A 19,908-nucleotide genomic window follows, 5' to 3' on the forward strand; every position below is an offset into this window, starting at 1 on the left:
CTAGGAATTAAATAATTACTTAATATCATCAAATACATACTGTTCAAATTTCTCTGGATCTCATTTAAAAAGAGATGGAATGTGTGTTAAATATGTATTTTTTTAAAAATTACCTTTATACTGGCTCAACTAATTCACAAATATTCTTGAATCAATAAATTGTGTGACAAAGTGAGGCGAAAATATTTGCTTCCTTCCCAACAGTATGAAAGGAAAGAATATTTTTCTCTTATTTTGGAGAAGTAAATTCAAAGGTTCACCTGATAGAGTTTATCTTCCATGTTCAGACTTCTTGTGAACATCAATGCCACTAAACAGAAGTGTCCCCAGAAGGAGGAAATGTTTCTAATTTATTTTTGTACTATGGAAGCTCTTTCTTCATATCTGGACTGCAAACCATTTTCCCTGATCTTTCAGTTATGTGCTACTGGTAGGTTCAAAGCAGTATACATGGAAATCACTGAGAGAAAGTTTATGTAAGAGTCATTTTCTCAGCTGTTCTAGATTTAACCTAATGGATAATTTATTGCAACAGGATCTTCACAGAGTACAGGACAAAATTTGCACTGTCCATAGTTTTTATTTTGGCAAAGATAATGCTTCAAAAACAGTCACTTATTATTGGAATTGCAGAGATTTAATATATCTTTTTTCTCTGGCTCCAAAGCAGTTGGAAGTATTCATTTATTCAATAATATCTACTGAAATAAAAATACAAATTAACTAGATAGATCCATACTTTCTAGGAGATTCAACGAAGGAGAGAGATAATAAGCATCAGATCAGTTGCTCAGTCGTGTCTGACTCCTTGCAACCCCATGAATCGCAGCACACCAGGCCTCCCTGTCCATCACCAACTCCCTGAGTTCACTCAGACTCACGTCCATCGAGTCAGTGATGCCATCCAGCCATCTCATCCTCTGTCATCCCCTTCTCCTCGTGCCCCCAATCCCTCCCAGCATCAGAGTCTTTTCCAATGAGTCAACTCTTCGCATGAGGTGGCCAAAGTACTGGAGTTTCAGCTTTAGCATCAGTCCTTCCAAAGAAATCCCAGGGCTGATCTCCTTCAGAATGGACTGGTTGGATCTCCTTGCAGTCCAAGGGACTCTCAAGAGTCTTCTCCAACACCACAGTTCAAAAGCATCAATTCTTCGGCCCTCAGCCTTCTCCACAGTCCAACTCTCACATCCATACATGACCACAGGAAAAACTATAGCCTTGACTAGACAAACCTTTGTTGGCAAAGTAATGTCTCTGCTTTTGAATATGCTATCTAGGTTGATCATAACTTTCCTTCCAAGGAGTAAGCGTCTTTTAATTTCATGGCTTCAGTCACCATCTGTAGTGATTTTGGAGCCCCCAAAAATAAAGTCTGACAGTGTTTCCACTGTTTCCCCATCTATTTCCCATGAAGTGATGGGACTGGATGCCATGATCTTCGTTTTCTGAATGTTGAGCTTTAAGCCAACTTTTTCACTCTCCACTTTCACTTTCATCAAGAGGCTTTTTAGTTCCTCTTCACTTTCTGCCATAAGGGTGGTGTCATCTGCATATCTGAGGTTATTGATAATAAGCATACAAAGAAATAAATATATAAATATGATAACGAGATAGTGTTAGGTGATATTGAAAATGCAAAATAACATAATGTAGTGATTTAGGGGATACTGTTTGAATGATAAAATAAGATCCTTTTTAAGACATTTGATTGAGACTTGAAAGATGCAAAGTTGATAATCAAGGGGAGAAGGATATTCTAGATGGAGTGAACAGCAGGTGATATAATCCCAGATAAAAATGAGATTCGTATTTGAGAGAGAGCAGTAAAGTTGTGACTCAAGTACAGTGAGTAAGGGAGAGTGTGTAAGTTGAGGTTGCCCTGGTAAATAGCAATGCCATTACAGAGAGCCTATTTGGATAAATTTGGATTTGGTAATAAATTTGGATTTAGTAATAAATTTGGATGTTATTCCTAAATATAATGAATGGAGGAATCCTGACAACATGGTAACTAAAATATCCTGTATTTTTCTTCAATTCTCTATTCCAATCTGCCACTCCTGGGGGGCAGGTGGGATTGGGTTTTATAGAAGTCATACAAACAGGAAGGTGATGAGAAACTATTTTCCATGGGTCAGGGAAGAACCTAGAGAATAATCTGAGAGTCCTATGCAAGGACAGAATCATAACAGGCCCTGGGAAGATCTTGGCTGACAGAGGTTTGTGAATATCCAGGGATAAGTTTGACACTGGACCATGAGACTGTGTTCCCATGGACCAACAGAAGTCATGAAGGAACTGCAAAGGGGGCTGAAGCTTTTTTGCTTCTGATGCTGGGAGAGTACTGGGTAGAAAGTGGGAAGCTGGAAGACTTCCTCCTGGGTCCTTGGTAAGGCAGGAGGCCTGCTGCCCCAACTTCAGCCTACAGGATTTAAGAACATCTCATCTTCTATCTTGTAGGATTGTCTCCAATAACAAGGCAGTGACCTGAATACACCAACAAGGAAAAATGATAACACAAATAAGGAAACCCAACAGCCAAAGAAAGGAAATAACAGATTAGGTCTCATCAAAACAGAACTTCTGGAGGAAACAGCAACCTAAACAACAATGATAAAAAAAGCACTCATGCCAACATTCAGGTAGGTTAAAAAAAGATGATACAGTATTAAGAAGCATACTTTTCAAGTTAAAATATTTAGTGAGTCAATTTAAAAAGATGAGTGTCATTCTTGAGATACAAATTCGTGGCCTAAAAGGCCAGAAACAATATATACTCTAAATAGTAAAATTTAAAAAGAAGAAAACAAAGAAAAACAAAACAAAACACTTCGATCATGATTCCAAAAGTGGTTATGAATGATAGAATCTTGAAGACAGAAAAAATTATAGTAATGTAAGTAGTAGGACAAAGAGGTTCTGAATTAAAGAAAGATCAAAATCTGCATATTCAAAGAGATAGATTGTGTTTCAGGCAGATTTGATATATCAGAGGACTATTTTCAAATTTTAGATACTAAGAAACACTTCTACCAACTTCCATATTGAAGTTATATTGTTGGGCAAAATCTTGGCTTCTCTGCCCACTGAAGCTAAATAAAAAAATATGGAGACAGGGTTTGTAGGAAATAGAAAATTGGCTTTAATTCTCAGCTGGCCGAGAGGGGAATACAGTAAGCTCATGCCTCAACAACTGTGCCCCCTCCATGAGGAGTCTAGGGGCTTATATCAGTTGAGGCTCACAGTCAGGAGTCAGTGATGAGGAACAAAGGTGTTAGGATCTTGTCAAAAACAGTCATAGGCTGGTGTCAGTAACCCAGTAATTGAGTCTGGCAGTTCAGTGGCTCTGTGGCCTACTTTCTGATATGTACCTGCAATGGGTGTTGTAAGAGTAAACAGCAGATACAGGCTGTATTTAGCAGAGTCAAAGGAAAATAGGTGTGAAGTATAGCTCCTGCAAAGTTAGGAGGCAGAAAAGCAAACTTAGTTACAGACATGCAAAGTTAGGAGAAGTTAGAGTAAAAAAATAAATAAATAAATAAACTAGGAATGTTCAGGCCTGCTCACTGTTCTCTTTATTTTCTTTGATATCAGGAAAAGGAAAGAAAACAACTCATTCCTCTTTTCTTCCTTGTCATTGCGACAGTTAAAATATATTAATAGAAGAAATAGAATCAATTTCATCTGTAACATTTGAAGATGGAAGCTGGTGGAATAATAGCCTCATATCTGAGAGAAAAAACTGACAATTCAACAATCCTATTCCCAATCAGGACATAATCGCACTTTAGAGTAAAAGAAAGATAGCTATGGATACTTGAAAATTCAGTAGCATAGCATTCACATATCTCAGTAGAGAAAAATATATGACTAAGGTTTCTAGGAAAGCAAAATCTAAACAAGAATTGGAGTCTTTATAGAGGGGGAGATGAAGAGGAGAGGGAACAAATTGAGCAATGAAACCTGAGGGGTGTGTGTGAAATACAATGAATGTAAAATTGAAATGCTTGCAGCAGAGACAGTGTACTTTAAGAAACAGGCTAACAATACTTCAGCAGTTGCAGGGCTATCTTGGCAAACCTACTTATTAGGAATGGGAAAGGAGGGCAGAAGAGGAGAGGAAACAATACTTCAAAGCCCTATCAGTGGGGAATAGGAATGTGAAGACAGAAGAAACGTGAAAGTATGTAGAAGGCCTCCTATTCTTGGATTAGGGTTTAGGTAAGGAGAATAATATCTTGATAGGGATAATAATTTTTTTAATAATAGACAAATATTCATCTAACTGAGTTTCAGGAAAGATAACTTAAGTATTAACTAAGTACACTGAAATTTTCAAGAAGAAAAACACAGAATGAAAAACAATGAAAATCAGCAAGAATAAGGAAAAGAAACTAAAAAAATACATTATTTACTTAAAGCCAACTGAAGAAATGAAATCAGGTATACTACCGGCTACAATTAATGAGAATAGATAAAGCTTTGTTATTAAAGAATCTATCAAATTGCATTCAAAATTAAAACCTAGTTATCTATTATTTAAAAAGAATCATACTTGTAAATGAAGGGATAAAAGACTGTTGAAAAGAAGCTATGAGAAAGAGATGGTATACAATTAATGTGGAACTCAATATAGAATCCTAAAATAGATCCCAGGTTATATAGGGACTTAGGATACAACAAGGATGGCATTTTATTTTATTTATTTTTCAAATTAACATTAAAATTTTACTTTGAAAAATGTAGTTTAAATTAGGGAAGATCTAGGTTTATTTCATGTTTGCACCTATGTACTCACTGTTTAAGGACCACAGGTTTGAGTTCTAAACACAGAGATTCTTATATAGTTTATTTTGTATGATTTCCGTTATAAGAGAAAAAATGTGATGTATATTTATGATTTTATATACTGCCTTATAAAATATGTTCCCAGTACAAAGGAACTTCCATTTGACCATTTATTGAAATATGTGTAAATGAAATATGTGTAAATACTGATGGATCTTAAACAGACCTATTGTGGTGATCATTTCACAATATGTATATACATGGAATCATGTCAGGCACCTGGAACCAACAAAATGTTGAAAGTGTTAAATGTCAGTTACATCTAAAAAAAAGAAAGAACTGAAACCTTTAAAATATTTTGCATGTCCAATGACTGGAAAAATTTTCTACACACTGGATTCTGATTCCATAATACCAAGACTAATTTATCCTCCTCTGCCACATACCTCCAGTGTTGATGTTCATGATGCATTCATCATCATTTTAGGGCCCTGACCCTCTTCCTCATATAACAGTGTTAATTTTCCTGTGAGATGCATAAGTTCTAGAAGCTATCTGTGCAGTAAAGAGTTAACTCAGTAGGCGTAGGAACTTTGTACATTCATTCCAAAGGAAAAGAGAGATCCTTGAGCGGCTTCTGAGAGGTAACCTTTGACCTTGGATTATCCTGCCTGAGAAGTGTCTTGTAAACCTGAGGCTTTGGGAGAAGGCAATGGCAACCCACTCCAGTACTCTTGCCTGGAAACTCCCATGGACGGAGGAGCCTGGTAGGCTGCAGTCCATGGGGTCGCTAAGGTTCGGACATGACTGAGCGACTTCATTTTCACTTTTCACTTTAATGCATTGGAGAAGGAAATGGCAACCCACTCCAGCGTTCTTGCCTGGAGAATCCCAGGGATGGTGGAGGCTGGTGGGCTGCCGTCTATGGGGTCGCACAGAGTCGGACACGACTGGAGCGACTTAGCAGCAGCAACAGCAGACTTCAAGTTAACACAGTGATCTGTGAGGGATGCTTGCTTTTGTTTGTCTGGGGCTTTGGTCAGGGTATATCAGTTTCACCTCTGGAGGGGCTACAGATTAAACAGTTAAGGTCAGTCATGTGGCCACTCCATGCTTATGTGGTTGGTGACTGTCTCCCAGTAATTACACTGGATGCCCTAAGACTTGGATGAGATTCACTGCAGGTGTTGGCAATATTTCATACTTCAAGCATTTTGTGAACAGGCCTAGTAATTATATGTGCCTTATGAGTTGTTATGATGATTATGCTTAGAACAGTGACAGACACTGTTCAAAAAAACAAAAAAAAAGCTGTATAAGGGCTTGTTAAATAAAACTAAGGGTTGAGAACTGGAAAGCCAGAGTTTAAAACTTGAAAACACGTATCAAACATCAGATATGGGATGACAGAGTTAAGAGCAAATACCAAAGGGTCAAAAGGCAAAGATCTGGAGCAATAAAGAAATAAACACACAGAGATACATACAAAATGTGAAGTAGAAGGAAATTTGATTTGGTTCAGCACACAGATCCCAGTTGAAACAAAAGTGCTAGAAGACCATCTTGTTGGGTTCTGGAGAATCCTATAGAGAAGTAGGATTAGGTATGTGTGCCTGCTCAGTCCCTTCAGTCATGTCCAACTCTTTGTGACCCTATGAACTATAGCCTGCCAGTCTCCTCTGTCCATGGGATTCTCCAGGCAAGAATACTGCAGTGTGTTGCCATGCCCTCCTCCAGGGAATCTTTCGACCCAGGGATAGAACCTGTCTCCTTTATCTTCTGCATTGCAGTGGGTTCTTTACCACTGAGCCATTGGAGAAACCCAGGATTAGGTATAGAGCCTGGCAAATAAATCTCTCCTGCCTCTTTCTTACACTTTGTTCTGTAGAATTTTTTTTTTTTTAATGAAGCAGTGGAAACATTAGTTGTTTTAGTGAAGGAAGAATGTTGTACTTCTCCTTATGAAATGGTAGCATTTTAAATCACAGGGATAGGTTGAATTACTGAATAAGTACTGCAAACTCAACTGGCTCTCTATACTTGGAAAAAAAATACTTTTGGGCTCCTACCTTGTACTAATTCTGGAAGAGGAAATGGCAACCCACTCCAGTATTATGTCTGGAGAATACCATGGACAGAGGAGCCTGGTGGGCTACAGTCCATGGGGTCACAAAGAGTCGGACACGACTGAAGTGACTGAGAATCACCTTGTACTAAATTATTTCTGTGTGGATAAAGACTTAAAAGTAGGGGGAAAAACTCCCAAGGAAATTGGATACACTTATTTTCATGGGCTGTGAAGTTCATTTGAATCAAGACCAAAAATTCAAAAAATTAAAATAAAGTCAACCTAAGACCACATAAATAGTCAGATGGTAAAAAGTACATTTGGGAAGATATTTGCATGTGAATAGTAAAGAAAGTTTTAACATCTATAATTTACAGAGATATTTACACATTAACAAGGATAAGCAAACGACATGATAGAAAAACTGGGCAAAGAAAGTAACAGGAAATTCACACATGAGCAAGCCCAAATGGTCACTATGTAGAGAAAAAAATTCTCAACCTCATTACTAGTTAGAGAAAATGCAAATTAAGTTAACAATAGCATATACTTATCAAATTAGCACAAAGTTAAAACTGTGTACCTGTTGCTGGGGGGCAGGGGGTGGTAGGGGAAGAGTACTCAAATACACAACTAGTGGAAGTGTGAATTATTTCCACCCTTTGGAAAACAATCTGGCAATGTTTCTTAAAATTAGAAATTCTCATCTGATTAAGAAATCTCAATCTAGAAACCTATCAAATGTATATAAATATAAGGATGTATATACAAGGACATTTTTGCAATGTTGGTTATAGTAGTCAAACCTGGAAACAAAGTAAATACCTAAAAACACAGAAGAAATTGAATATATTGTGCTACATCCATACTGAGGAATATTATGCAGTCATAGAAAAGAATAGGTTAAACCTTTACATTGCCTTGGAGAGTATCTGTGAGATATTGCTGAGAAAAGCAAACAAATTTCAGAAGATTGTGTATAATATAAACCCTCTTCAGTAAAATACTGATAAACACTCCTATGGATTTTCTTTTCTATGTAGGCTAATTAATCAAGGAGGAGAATAAGAAAGGCTATATACCATTCTGTTGATATGAATTACTTGAAGGTAGAGTTTGGGGATGTATGTAGAGGGAGAGGAAGGAGTGGGAAAAAATCGGGAAAAAAGCAAAAGGAGGATTAAACTTTAAAAAAAAATCCATTTATGTGTTTTACCCTATCCTTTCACTTACATAAGTTTTAATTTTAAGTTTATTTTTTATGTTTACATCTTTATATAAATATGAATGAAATTGGACATCTTTGGAGGGTTTTAAAGCTGGTAAGTGATGTGATTTGATTTTCATTTTTAAAGGATCCCTTTAGCTCCTGTGTGAACAATAGATTGTAGGGAGATTAGGTGAAAGCAAAGAAGCCAGTTAGGAGGCAAGTGTAGGGGTTTAGGCAAGAAAAATAATAGGGGCTGCGATTAAGGAGAAAAATAGATAAAGTTATATTTTGGTGATGGAGTCAATAGAATGTACTAATTTGTTGATTGAGAGAAGTGTTTTTTTGTTAAGTGTTTAGGTTGAGCAGGTGGGTTAATTTTGGTGTTATTTACTGAGAAGTGTAAGGCAGGAGGAGAAACAGGTCTTGGGGTAAAGATCTAGAGTTCCCTTTTTGGAGTCATCAATGTTGTTGGCTTTTAAAATTTGGATGAGGAAGTTAGAGGGAGTACAGATAGAGAAGAAAGGAGAAGATGAAAGGAAGAGGTAAGAAAGAGAAGGGAGGAGGTGAGGATTGTCTGGAAAATGCAGAGGGATCACCTATATTTAGAGATCTACAGATGATAGTGTGCATGCATGGAGAGTCCCTTCAGTTATGTCCAGTTCTTTGCCACCCTGGACTGTAGCCCACCAGACTCCTCTGTCCATGAGATTCTCCAGGCAAGAATACTGTAATGGGTTGCCAAGCCCTCCTCCAGGGGATCTTCCCAACCCAGGGATTGAACCCACATCTCTTAGATCTCCTACATTGGCAGATACCCACTTTTACTCTTTACAACTAGCGCCACCTGGGAAGCCCTACAGATGATAAGGAACCACCCAAGGCAGCTGGGAAAGGCAGAAGGAAGAAGGAAAAATGAAGACGGAAGTGTCTTAGACACCAAAAAAGAGAAAAGGAAGAAGGAAGAAGATAATAATGGGGTTAAGCTCAAGTAAGAAGTGATCATCAGATTTGGCAACAGTGAGGTCTTTGGTGACCTCTATAAGAATAATTGAATGGGGTAGAGAGAAAGAAATTCTAACTGGACAGGGTTAAATTGAGAACAGGTGACAAGGAGGTGGAACCAGCACAGAAATCTAATTTTTTCAACAAAATATTACTGAGAAGGGGAGCAGGAAACTGTTGCTGGAGGAGAACAGAGTCAAGAGCAACCTTTTTAGATGAGAGTGTGTGAGCTAGCTACTGATATCACTGAAGAACAGACCATGAAATACTATACTGCACTCTGGAAGAGCAGTATCTTGTTTCCTGTAGAAAAGAAAGTGAAAGTCGCTCAGTTGTGTCTGACTCTTTGCTACCCCATGGACTATACAGTCCATGGAATTCTCCAGGCCAGAATACTGGAGTGGGTAGCCTTTCCTTTCTCCAGGGGATCTTCCCAACCCAAGGATGGAACCTAGGTCTCCTGCATTGCCGGCGGATTCTTTACCAAATGAGGCACAAAAGAAAATCCTATGAAAAGAGGGAATAATGCAACTACTTATACGCTCAGAATAATGCACCTGTTGTTAGCTCTCCTAGGCTGCAGAAATATTTCTGCTGATCTACCTGAGCTATTTCATCACTTTTCTTCTCTCGCTCCTCCCTAACCCCCTTCCCCCTGACTTTTTATTCTCCTATTTCCCCAAATATTATTTGAATATGAGGGAAAACTTGGGGCAATTGTACAGGGTGCATACTTGTAGCTGCAAAGTAAAGACAGTGACAGAATTCGTACCACAGATTGTGATTTCTGTAGATATTCAGAGATGGGAGACAACATTTTGAGTTGGAGTGGTTAGATAATAGCATCCTAGAATTGATAGCAATAAATCTACAGATTCATGGAATTTAAATCTATAAACCACCTTAATCTTAATTAGTCCTGTTCTTCAAATAAGTAAACAGAATCTTGCCCAAGCTAACTACTTATATAATAGATTGATTATGCCAGAAATGCAAGCAATATTACTTCCTATATTTTCCAGATGGCTAGCTGATTGTCCTAACAATACTGAATTTGAAATAACATCTTTATCATAAACTAAAGGATTGTACTGAACATAATTAAAATAAAGTTACATGTTTTTTCCCCTTATTTATTCTTTTATATTGTTTAGCAACATTTCATATTTTTATTCATATAGATTGTTTATAATTTGTGTTAGTTTCATTCATGTATATCATATAGATTTTGTTGCTATTAAGTGGAGTTTAAAAATAATGTTTATATTTTGTTACTTTTGGTAATTAAGAAAAATATTACTTTTTATATGTTGGTCTGGTAATTGGCCACCTTACAAAACTCTACAGTTGATTCTAATAATTTTTCAACTAAGTCTTTTGAGTATTTTAAGTATACAGAATACTGTCAGTAGGCTTCCCTGGTGGCTTAATGGTAAAGGATCTGCTTGCTTAGGCAGGAAACACGGATTCAATCCTTAGGTCAGGAAGATCCCCTGGAGAAAGAAATGGCAACCCACTCCAGTATTCTTGCCTAGGAAAATTCATGGATAGAGGAGGCTGGTGGGCTATATTCCATGGCGTCTCAGAAGAGTTGGACACGACTTAGTGTTTTAACAACAACATCATCAGTAAATAATGACTGTTTCCTTCATTCTTTTTGATGTACATGTATTACTTCCTTTCCTTTTTCTATTTGCATTGGAATAGACTTTTGGTAGAATATTTGGTTCAGTCCTTTAATTAATTTACAATATATTATTTCCTGTAGAAATACATAATACCTTAAATTGATTAATTAATTAGTTATTCACTGTGACTTTCTTTCATAACCTTTGATTTCTCTGATCTCAAGGTTATTCCAAGTTTTTGTTGGAAAACTCACTTTCTTGGAGGCCAGTATTTTTATCTCCAGGGAGTTATTTGTCAGCAACTGTGATGCTGAGATTTTGCTCTTTGCAAATATCTAGTTTTTATCTTCCAAAAACTCCTCACTCTTTCGGTGGCAACATGTCTGTCATTATAAGACACATTGTTTTTATTTGTTTTCTGTCATTTTAGTGAAATTTGAGGAGAGAAAGGGATAAATTCTCACTATTATTCAGCAATTTTGCTTTGGAAGTTAGGCTAGAAACACTTTGAAGGAATAAGTAATAAAATTTGGTGAATGGTTAGATAATGGAGAAGGAGGGGTCAAAATTGACCTTAAGATATGGTGGCTAGGTGAGTCTGAGAATGGGAATACCATGAATTAAAACCATGGAAAGAGACTAGACTCAAGATCAGAAATGATGCCTACTAATTTTTCCAGTAGTCATGTATGGATGTGAGAGTTGGACTGTGAAGAAAGCTGAGCGCCAAAAAATTGATGCTTTTGAACTGTGGTGTTGGAGAAGACTCTTGAGAGTCCCTTGGACTGCAAGAAGATCCAACCAGTCCATCCTAAAGGAGATCAGTCCTGGGTGTTCTTTGGAAGGACTGATGCTAAAGCTGAAACTCCAGTACTTTGGCCACCTCATGCGAAGAGTTGACTCATTGGAAAAGACTCTGATGCTGGGAGGGATTGGGGGCAGGAGGAGAGGGGACGACAGAGGATGAGATGTCTGGATGGCATCACTGACTCGATGGACGTGAGTTTGAGTGAACTCTGGGAGTTGGTGATGAACAGGGAGGCCTGGCGTGCTGCAATTCATGGGGTCGCAAAGAGTCGGACACGACCAAGCGACTGAACTGAACTGAACTGAACTGAAAGGATCCTTTAAAAAATTGCTTCAGAATGAACTCAGACACCCAGCCTTAGCGTATAATATTTGTTTAATAAGGTGTGTATAGATGGATGATGTAGAAGCATCCTTCGAGTGAATAGTAACTTTAGGCTTGGGGTGTTCCAAGAAGCTGTAAGGTGGATTTATGAGAGCTTCCCCAGTAACAGTCATACAAATCCTATTTTTAAGAGGCTCAGACTCTTGGCACACCCTGTAGGAAAAGGGTTGTTAGGTATTTGACCTGAAACCAAATGCCAAGTTTCAGAAACTCACTTAGTTTCTCACTAACTTATGTTAGTGGGCATTATCACCCCCTGCCCCTGCAACCATGTCTGCAGACACCCTGCCCTGAGCATCTAGTATTTATTTCTTCTTTCCTTATGTTCCAATCATACAAAAGAAAGCTAGTCCATCAGTAAGTTTTGTAAGTTTTCTTCATACCATTTGAAATATGAATAATGTCTCTGAAATACTGGTTGCATTTTTGATAAACCTTGGATCTTCTCAGTTCCTTCATGTTAGCAACTTAACGCACAATGATTTTCATTTAATGTATCAGATTAGCACTTTTCTCAATAGCTTATACTGCAGTCACCATCTACAGTGATTTTGGAGCCTCCAAAAATAAAGTCAGCCACTGTTTCCCCATCTATCTGCCATGAAGTGGTGGGACAGATGCCATGACCTTAGTTTTCTAATAAGTTTTGAGGGGCATGAAACTGAATGAACACTAACCTAATTTTTACTCAACCTGAGACATTTCTAATCTGTATTAGACGGAACAGGAATCTTGAATATTATCCTTCACTTTGTTACCTTTTAAAGATCACATACTTCTAAGTCTGATGAATTCCATAGATAATCTATCATTTGGTAGATTGCAAGAAGAGTCATAAGCATAAAGGTGTATATGCTCATTCCAGGTTTAGGTTAGCTCAGCCGAATATTTGTTATTTGACAAATGCTATCGTTATATAATGATCAAAGATGCTTTCTGTTCTTGGATACTCTGGTAAGTGGTTTGATGTATAAGTTTGGCTGATCTGTTTCTTATGGATCCTCTTAGATACCTTATACATACCAGGTATCATTTTGGTCATCTATAATCCACTGCATTTATATGTGAAAACTACATGGGAGTTGCTTAAACATTTTGGAATATATGACTGGTCATATGAAAGGTGATGTAATCTGAAGTGTGCTTGAAATTTTATAATGTTCACATGCTCATTAATTATAGGGCAATACATCATAAAGAAGATGCAGGTATTGCAGTATAACTTTAGGTAAATTAACCTCTTTGTGCCTCAGTTTCTTCATACAGAAAATGAGAATGCCAGGAGAATCAAATAAGTTAATATGTAAAGTGCTTAGACCAGTACTGACAATTAGTAAGCTAATTTTTGTTGTTAAGGTACTGCCTCACTCCTAAATTTTAGAATTTATTTTCACTATAGTTGGGCATCATATCTGCTGGGGAGCTACAAAAAATAAGAAATTACAGATATTTCTTATGTTTCCCACTGGAAAACCATATATCTAAAACATGAAAATGTTCTGTATGAAGGAACATTATTCCCAGTAGTAAAAAATTAAAGACTGTCATTCATAGTAAAGCAACATCTCTCTTTATTCCTTTTCTTCTCTTAGAGTGAGTCATCATAAGAATTATTTAATGGAAATCAGAATAAAAACAGGCTGTGTACGTTGTAATTGTGACTAATAGCTAAGTTTGACGAATGTTCAGAATTCCATTTGGTACATTCTATCTCCATTTGGTTATCACTAGTGTTGTACTTGTGGATGTTGTGTATATGGTAATACTTATACAAAGAACATTGGACTAAATGAAAATAGAAAGGCATGTAAAAGCAGGCATCCTGACCCATGTAAATGAAAAAAGTATGAGAAATATTTGGTGATTGTCTTAATCCAGGTAGTAAGAAACCGGGAATGAGGGCTGCAAAAGAAGCCTGAAACAAGATGTCAGGACATCTTAACGTTTGATTAACCAAGATGATATAATAATAGATCAGACTGATAGTTTTGGAATATTCATTTGTGAAGTAAACATAGGTTAGTTTATTTGAATATCTTGATTTGAATTTATAGCATAAAAGGTGAATTTCTTAGTATAGGCCTATTTGGAGTTATTTTAAAGTTATATATTAGCTTTGTTATATACTTATAACTTATTATCTATTAATGGTACTCACTTTAGCCCTTATTCTAATTCTAAGGGCTTACAGATTAATAGAACTTCTGCTAAGATTATGACCTATTTAACCTTATATCATGCCAAGAACATTCCCATGGTATTGTATCTATGTTTGCCACCTCATTGTTAGTTGAAGAAACTGAGGTGTAGGGAGATGAAATAACTTGTCTTAAGTCATACAGCTAGTAAATGGTTAAACTTAGAATTGAACAAGGACTCGGAGTCCAAAGCCTATTTATTAATCAGTGAGTTATATTGATTACTTCCATGTCATTTCCTTCTTTATCATAAAGCTAAACTAAAAGCAGGGATTTTCTTTCATTTTTTAATATACTAACTCTTAGTATAATGGTAAAAGTATACCAAGACTCTTAAAGTCTTTGGATTTATTAGAAACTGGGAGGTACTGAAATTCCTTAGAAAAGCTACAAGCTTTTGTCAGAGAGAGTTAGGTCTGAAAATGTGTTGTCAAGAATCTGCTCAGGAAAATGGGAGATGAATGATGCCACCACTACTCTTGCAGAATTTGGTTTGGTTTATAAAATTATTTGAGTTAAAGTGCCATCTATGATAAAGGAAGCTAATATTAAAGGGGCAGTCAAGACTCTTCATTGGGTTTAACTTATAACAAAATATTGGAGAAGGAAATGGCAACCCACTCCAGTATTCTTGCCTTGAGAATCACAAGGACAGAGGAGCCTGGCAGGCTACAGTCTATGGGGTCGCAAGAGTCGGACACGACTGAGAGACTAAGCACAGCACAGCACACAAAACAAAACATACTCTTAAATAGACATTAATGTTTACATACACTGAGGTTTAACAAGAAGATCTTTATTTGGGGTTGTATGTTCTTTTCTGCACTGACCATTTCTCTTCCTTGAATAACTGTTTAAATTAGAAGCAGAAACAACATGGCCTTCATCAGGTATCTTGGATATAGAATAAGTTTCATTCATTTAATTTTTAATACATTAAAAACCTTCTTTGAGTGTCTATCACAAGGTAGGTGTTTATTAGGTGTTCTCAAAATATGTCTCTCTTACATTTTTCCTCCCATGCATGTTTTCTAACTGATTTTCTGAAAGGGCTGACTATCTTCATCTAGAAATGAGGTAGTGGCAAGAAATAATATAAAATTATAAATCATTTTCAACTTGGAAGGTGACTGCTAGGATTCAGGCATTTAAAGGAGAATAGCATTTAAAAAAAAACAATGCTAAGAAAAGAATTTCAACTTACCAAAGATATTATCTTATTATTTAGGTCCGTATATTCTTGTGAATATGGTTTTGCAAACTTGCTGTCATAGTCAATATTATTGACTTTAAAGCTGATATGATGGTAGAAATATGTCTTTCCTGAGAAGGAGAAAAAAGAAAAAACAGTTTTCATTTTGTTCATTGTGTAACTACTTTCATTCCTAAGAAAAATCTTGTGAAACAGAATACTCCTATGAAATTTCAGGTAACTTGGCATTTAAATAGTATTAGTTCCTAGTGACTGTTGAAATAACTTTGGCATGCATATTAAATTATAACCTTGTCAAAGAATGTAAGTCATATTTTAGCGTTCTAATAAAATTCTTCATATGAGTGACTGCAGTTAATTATTTAAAAGATCTTTCTTATATACTCACTAATAGTAAAAAAAAAAAAGCAAAGTAAAATGAGATATCATTTTTCTTGAATTGTATTGGCAAATGTGACAAAAATAATAATACTCAAACTGGAGTGCCTATACTTAAATAAAAAGATTTTAAGCTAAAAATAGTATTGAATAATAAGAGACAAAGAAGATCATAACATAATAATATATGTAATGATAAAAGGGGTCAATTCATTAAGAAGACATAAAAATTTTAAATACATATGTACCCAACATCAGAGCATCTAAATACATTAAGTAAATACTGATAGATCTGAAGGGAGAAATAGACAATGATATAATAATAGTGTGTGTGTGTGTGTGTGTTTAGTCACTTCAGTTGCATCCAACTGTTTGCGACCCTGTGGACTAGAGCCCCCCAGGTTCCTCTGTCCATGGGATTCTCCAGGCAAGAATACTGGAGTGGGTTGCCATGCCCTTCTCCAGGGGATCTTCATGACCCAGGGATCAAACCTTCCTCTCCTTCACCTTGCATTGCAGTCGGATTCTTTACCCACTGAGCCATTGGGAAAGCCCCAAAGTTACCAGAAGCAAGAAAACAACAAAATCAGAGCAGAAATAATGTGAAGCAAAGATCAAGGTTTCTTGAAACTTTAAACAAGATCAAGAAAATTTAGCTAGACTGAGAAAAACAGAGAGAAGAGTCAAAACCAGAAATTAAAGAGAAAACTTTGCAACTGATACTACAGAAATACAAAGGATCATGAGACTGTTATGAACGATTATGCACCAAAAAGTTGACTAAACTAGAAGAGATAGATAAATTTTTAGAAACATACAACCTTCCAAGACTTAATCATGAAGAAACAGAAAATCTGAATGGACCAACAACGAGTTAGGAGTTTCAACCAATAATCAGAAACCTCCCCAAAGAGAAAAACCCAGGGCTAGATTGTTTCTCCAATGAATTCTACCAAACATTTAAGGAATTAATGTTAATCCTTCTCGAAATCATCTAGAAAATAGAAGAGAAAGGAACACTTCTAAATTCATTTTGTTGTTGTTTAGTTGCTAAGTCATGTCTGACTCTGCAACCCCATGGATTGTAGCCTGCCAGGTGCCTCTGTTTTGTGTTCTCCCAAGTAAGAATACTGGAGTTGGTTGTCATTTCCTTCTCCAGTAGATATTTCGACCCAGGAATCGAGCTGAAGTCTTCTGCATTGGCAGGTGGATTCTTTACCACTGAGCCACCAGGGAAGCTCAAACTCATTTTACAAGGCCAGTATTACCCTAATATCAAAACCAGATTAGGACACTGCAATAAAATCCGTAAGGAATATGGTACAAAAATCCTCAGCAAAATGATAGCAGACTGAATGTAACTATTAATACATGTTAAAAGGATCATACACCATAATCGAGATGTATCCCTGGAATTGAAGTAGTTCAATATACACAAATCAATAAATTTGATATACCATATTAATAGAATGACAGACAAAAATCACTGATCATCTCAATTGAGGCAGAAAAAGCATTTGATAAAATATAGCCTTTCACATTGTAAAAACCTAAGGGAGCAAGCCTCAACATAATGAAGGTGATACATGACAAATCCATGGTCAGCATGATAATCAAAGATGTAAGGTTGAAAGGTCAGGAACAAGATAAGGGTACCCACTCTCACTACTCCTATTTGACATAGTTCTAGAAATCCTAGCCAGAGCAATCAGGGAAGAGAAAGAAATAAAAGGCATCCAAATTAGAAAGGAAGAAGGAAACTTGTGATTTGTACATGGATGATCTTATATACAGAAAGTCCTATAGACTCTACCAAAAAACTGTTAGAACTAATTGAGTCAGTAAAGTTGTTGGATACAAAATCAGTTGTGTTTCTATACCCTAACAATGAAACATCTGAAATAATGTATAAGTGTATTGTGATAATCATTTTATAATATATGAGTGTATAGTAGTAACCATTTTGCAATATATATCAAATCAACTTGTTATATACCTTCCAGTGACATTAATGTCATATGTCAACTATATTTAAGTAAAGCTGTCAAAAGAAAGTTTCAAAGGAACATAGTATTTTGTCATTATATATTTTTATTCATAAATACTGTATGACTTCTTAATTTTCCATTAGAATATCAGGGTTGAAAATCTAGGCCATTAAGACAGTATTAGGCTTTATTAATGTGTTGAACTACTAAAAGAATTTTAAACACTAGAAAGGAAAGCCATTCCCTAGGTCTGTTATCCTGTTAGAGCTCTGAGTCCTGAATTAGAAGGTAAAGCGGTAAATTGAGTGCCACTGTTGGCATTTAAAGGAACTATCAGACTATTATATTAAAGGATTAGCTTCTGTCCTTCAAATGTAACCTAGACCTTAAGCAAGAAAAATTATGGACTATGATCTAAGTATTATTTTGATTGGTTTTTCCTTCCTAGAAGAGTCACATTTTTCAAAGGTTCCAGGTCACATTCTGGGCTACTCCTAGCCCAGACTATTATCCTGACCTAGCCCAGGACTATTATCCTGACCAGTTTTTCTCTTTGTGCCTTTATTTACTTTTGTTTGATTTCCAAGTGGTTTTTAAAACTGAGATATAATTGACACACACCATTATATTAGTTTCACGTGTGGTGATGGTAGTTTAGTCGCTAAGTCATGTCCGACTCATGACCCCATAGACTATAGCTCACCAGGCTCCTCTGTCCATGGGATTTTCCAGGCAAGAATACTGGAGTGGGTTGCCATTTCCTTCTCCAGGGAATCTTCCCAACTCAGGGCTCGAACCCAGATCTCCTGCACTGCAGGCAGATTCTTTACCAATTGAGCTACCAGAGTTTCATGTGTACAATATAATAATTCAATATATGTACATATTGAAAAATGATCACCATAATAAGTCTAGGTAACATCCTTCCAAGTGATTTTTGTGCACATTAAAGCTTGAAAAGCAGGGTTTAGATAAGTGGCTCTAAGCCCGCACTTTCAATTAAGATCATATGTGGACTTTGAAGAACTATCATTCTTTGTGTTCTCTCCCACAGATTTGTTTATTGGACTCGGTGGGAACATGAATGTTGTTTTAATTAAGAGCTCTAGATGCTTCTGAGGCCAGGGTTAAGTACCTGCGCTCCCGAGCATATTCATGAGGGTCGGGTTCAGCCTTTGGTCCTAGGGTAGATAACAGGGTCTGTTCTGCATGGGTTTGGTAGAGGCAGAGTGGTGCAGCCCACATTAGTCATTGTGTGGCAAAATCTGGGATATCTGTGGGAAGGGAGGGTCCTCAAAGACAGAGAAGGAGAAGCTCAAAGTTTGTTCTTCATGTAGGAGTCATCTTTCCTGAATCTCTCCTGAGACAGGGAAGGGTAGACGTTCCTGAATTTCCAGGCCCTTCTGCCTGTGGCCATGGTGGTAGCAGGTAAGGGTCTGTGCTGAAGCCTTTAAAGGCATATTCTGAAGATGCTACTGTGATTTCTGCACATTATTTCCCTTGAGGAAGAAACCTAGAGGAGGAAGCAGAAGAGGAAGACATAGCAGGCTCTCAGGTAAATGTCCTATTATGGGCTATGTCCTCCTTACTTCTTGAAATGCCATGGTTTTGCAACTGAAAAATTTTACTTTTGTACCTTTGGTGTTCCTGCCTAACAAGTGTTTTTCAATTTATTTTATTTCCTGTGATAGTCAAAGGTTAAGTCTTTATACTACTTCTCTCCTATATCCCAAATTCTTCTTTTCTTTTTCTGTTCAGATTTCTGATGGGCCTTTAGCAATTCCCATCACAAATTAATGACTTGCAACTACAGAAAATTTTCCCTTTGTGCTAGATCACTTGGGAAGTTAGTGGTAGCTAAGATTCCTATGTGGGATGAAGTGGGGGCCTGGGATTATCAGTGAAGGGAAATGTAGTGTTTAGTTCCTGTATGGATGCTCCATCAGTTCTCTGTACACCAAGATTAAGAAAATGCACATCGAGAGAGGATGGCATTAACGGTCCAGAATAACATAGACTTTTCTAGAAAAGAAGAATAATTATGAGACACAACCTCTCTAGAATTCTAAAGAAAGAATATGGGAGTTCTATGTGGCTTGACATTTGAATAAGACTGAAGTTTTTTATGACTAGATTTAGATTATGATTTGCTTATTTTTCTGCCAATAAATATCACAACAGTTATATGTCCTTCAGCAAATATTAGGCTCCTGATATCAGTTTGTCTCATCAGAGCTGATGTT

At 36.7% G+C, this 19,908-nt stretch overlaps 1 protein-coding gene across 1 annotated transcript in view; it reads right to left on the reverse strand.

Moving 5' to 3' along the window:
• The window catches only part of LOC102277099 (transmembrane protease serine 11C), a 67,623-nt gene that overhangs the window by 33,111 nt on the left and 14,604 nt on the right, over positions 1 to 19,908 (reverse strand). Inside the window, exon 3 of the mRNA XM_005892885.1 lies at positions 15,291 to 15,409. Within this exon, the coding sequence (XP_005892947.1) occupies positions 15,291 to 15,409 (119 nt within the window). The remainder of the gene's footprint in view (positions 1 to 15,290; positions 15,410 to 19,908) is intronic.

The sequence above is a fragment of the Bos mutus genome, chromosome 6, assembly GCF_027580195.1.
Source record: "Bos mutus isolate GX-2022 chromosome 6, NWIPB_WYAK_1.1, whole genome shotgun sequence".
NCBI classification, from domain to species: domain Eukaryota; kingdom Metazoa; phylum Chordata; class Mammalia; order Artiodactyla; family Bovidae; genus Bos; species Bos mutus.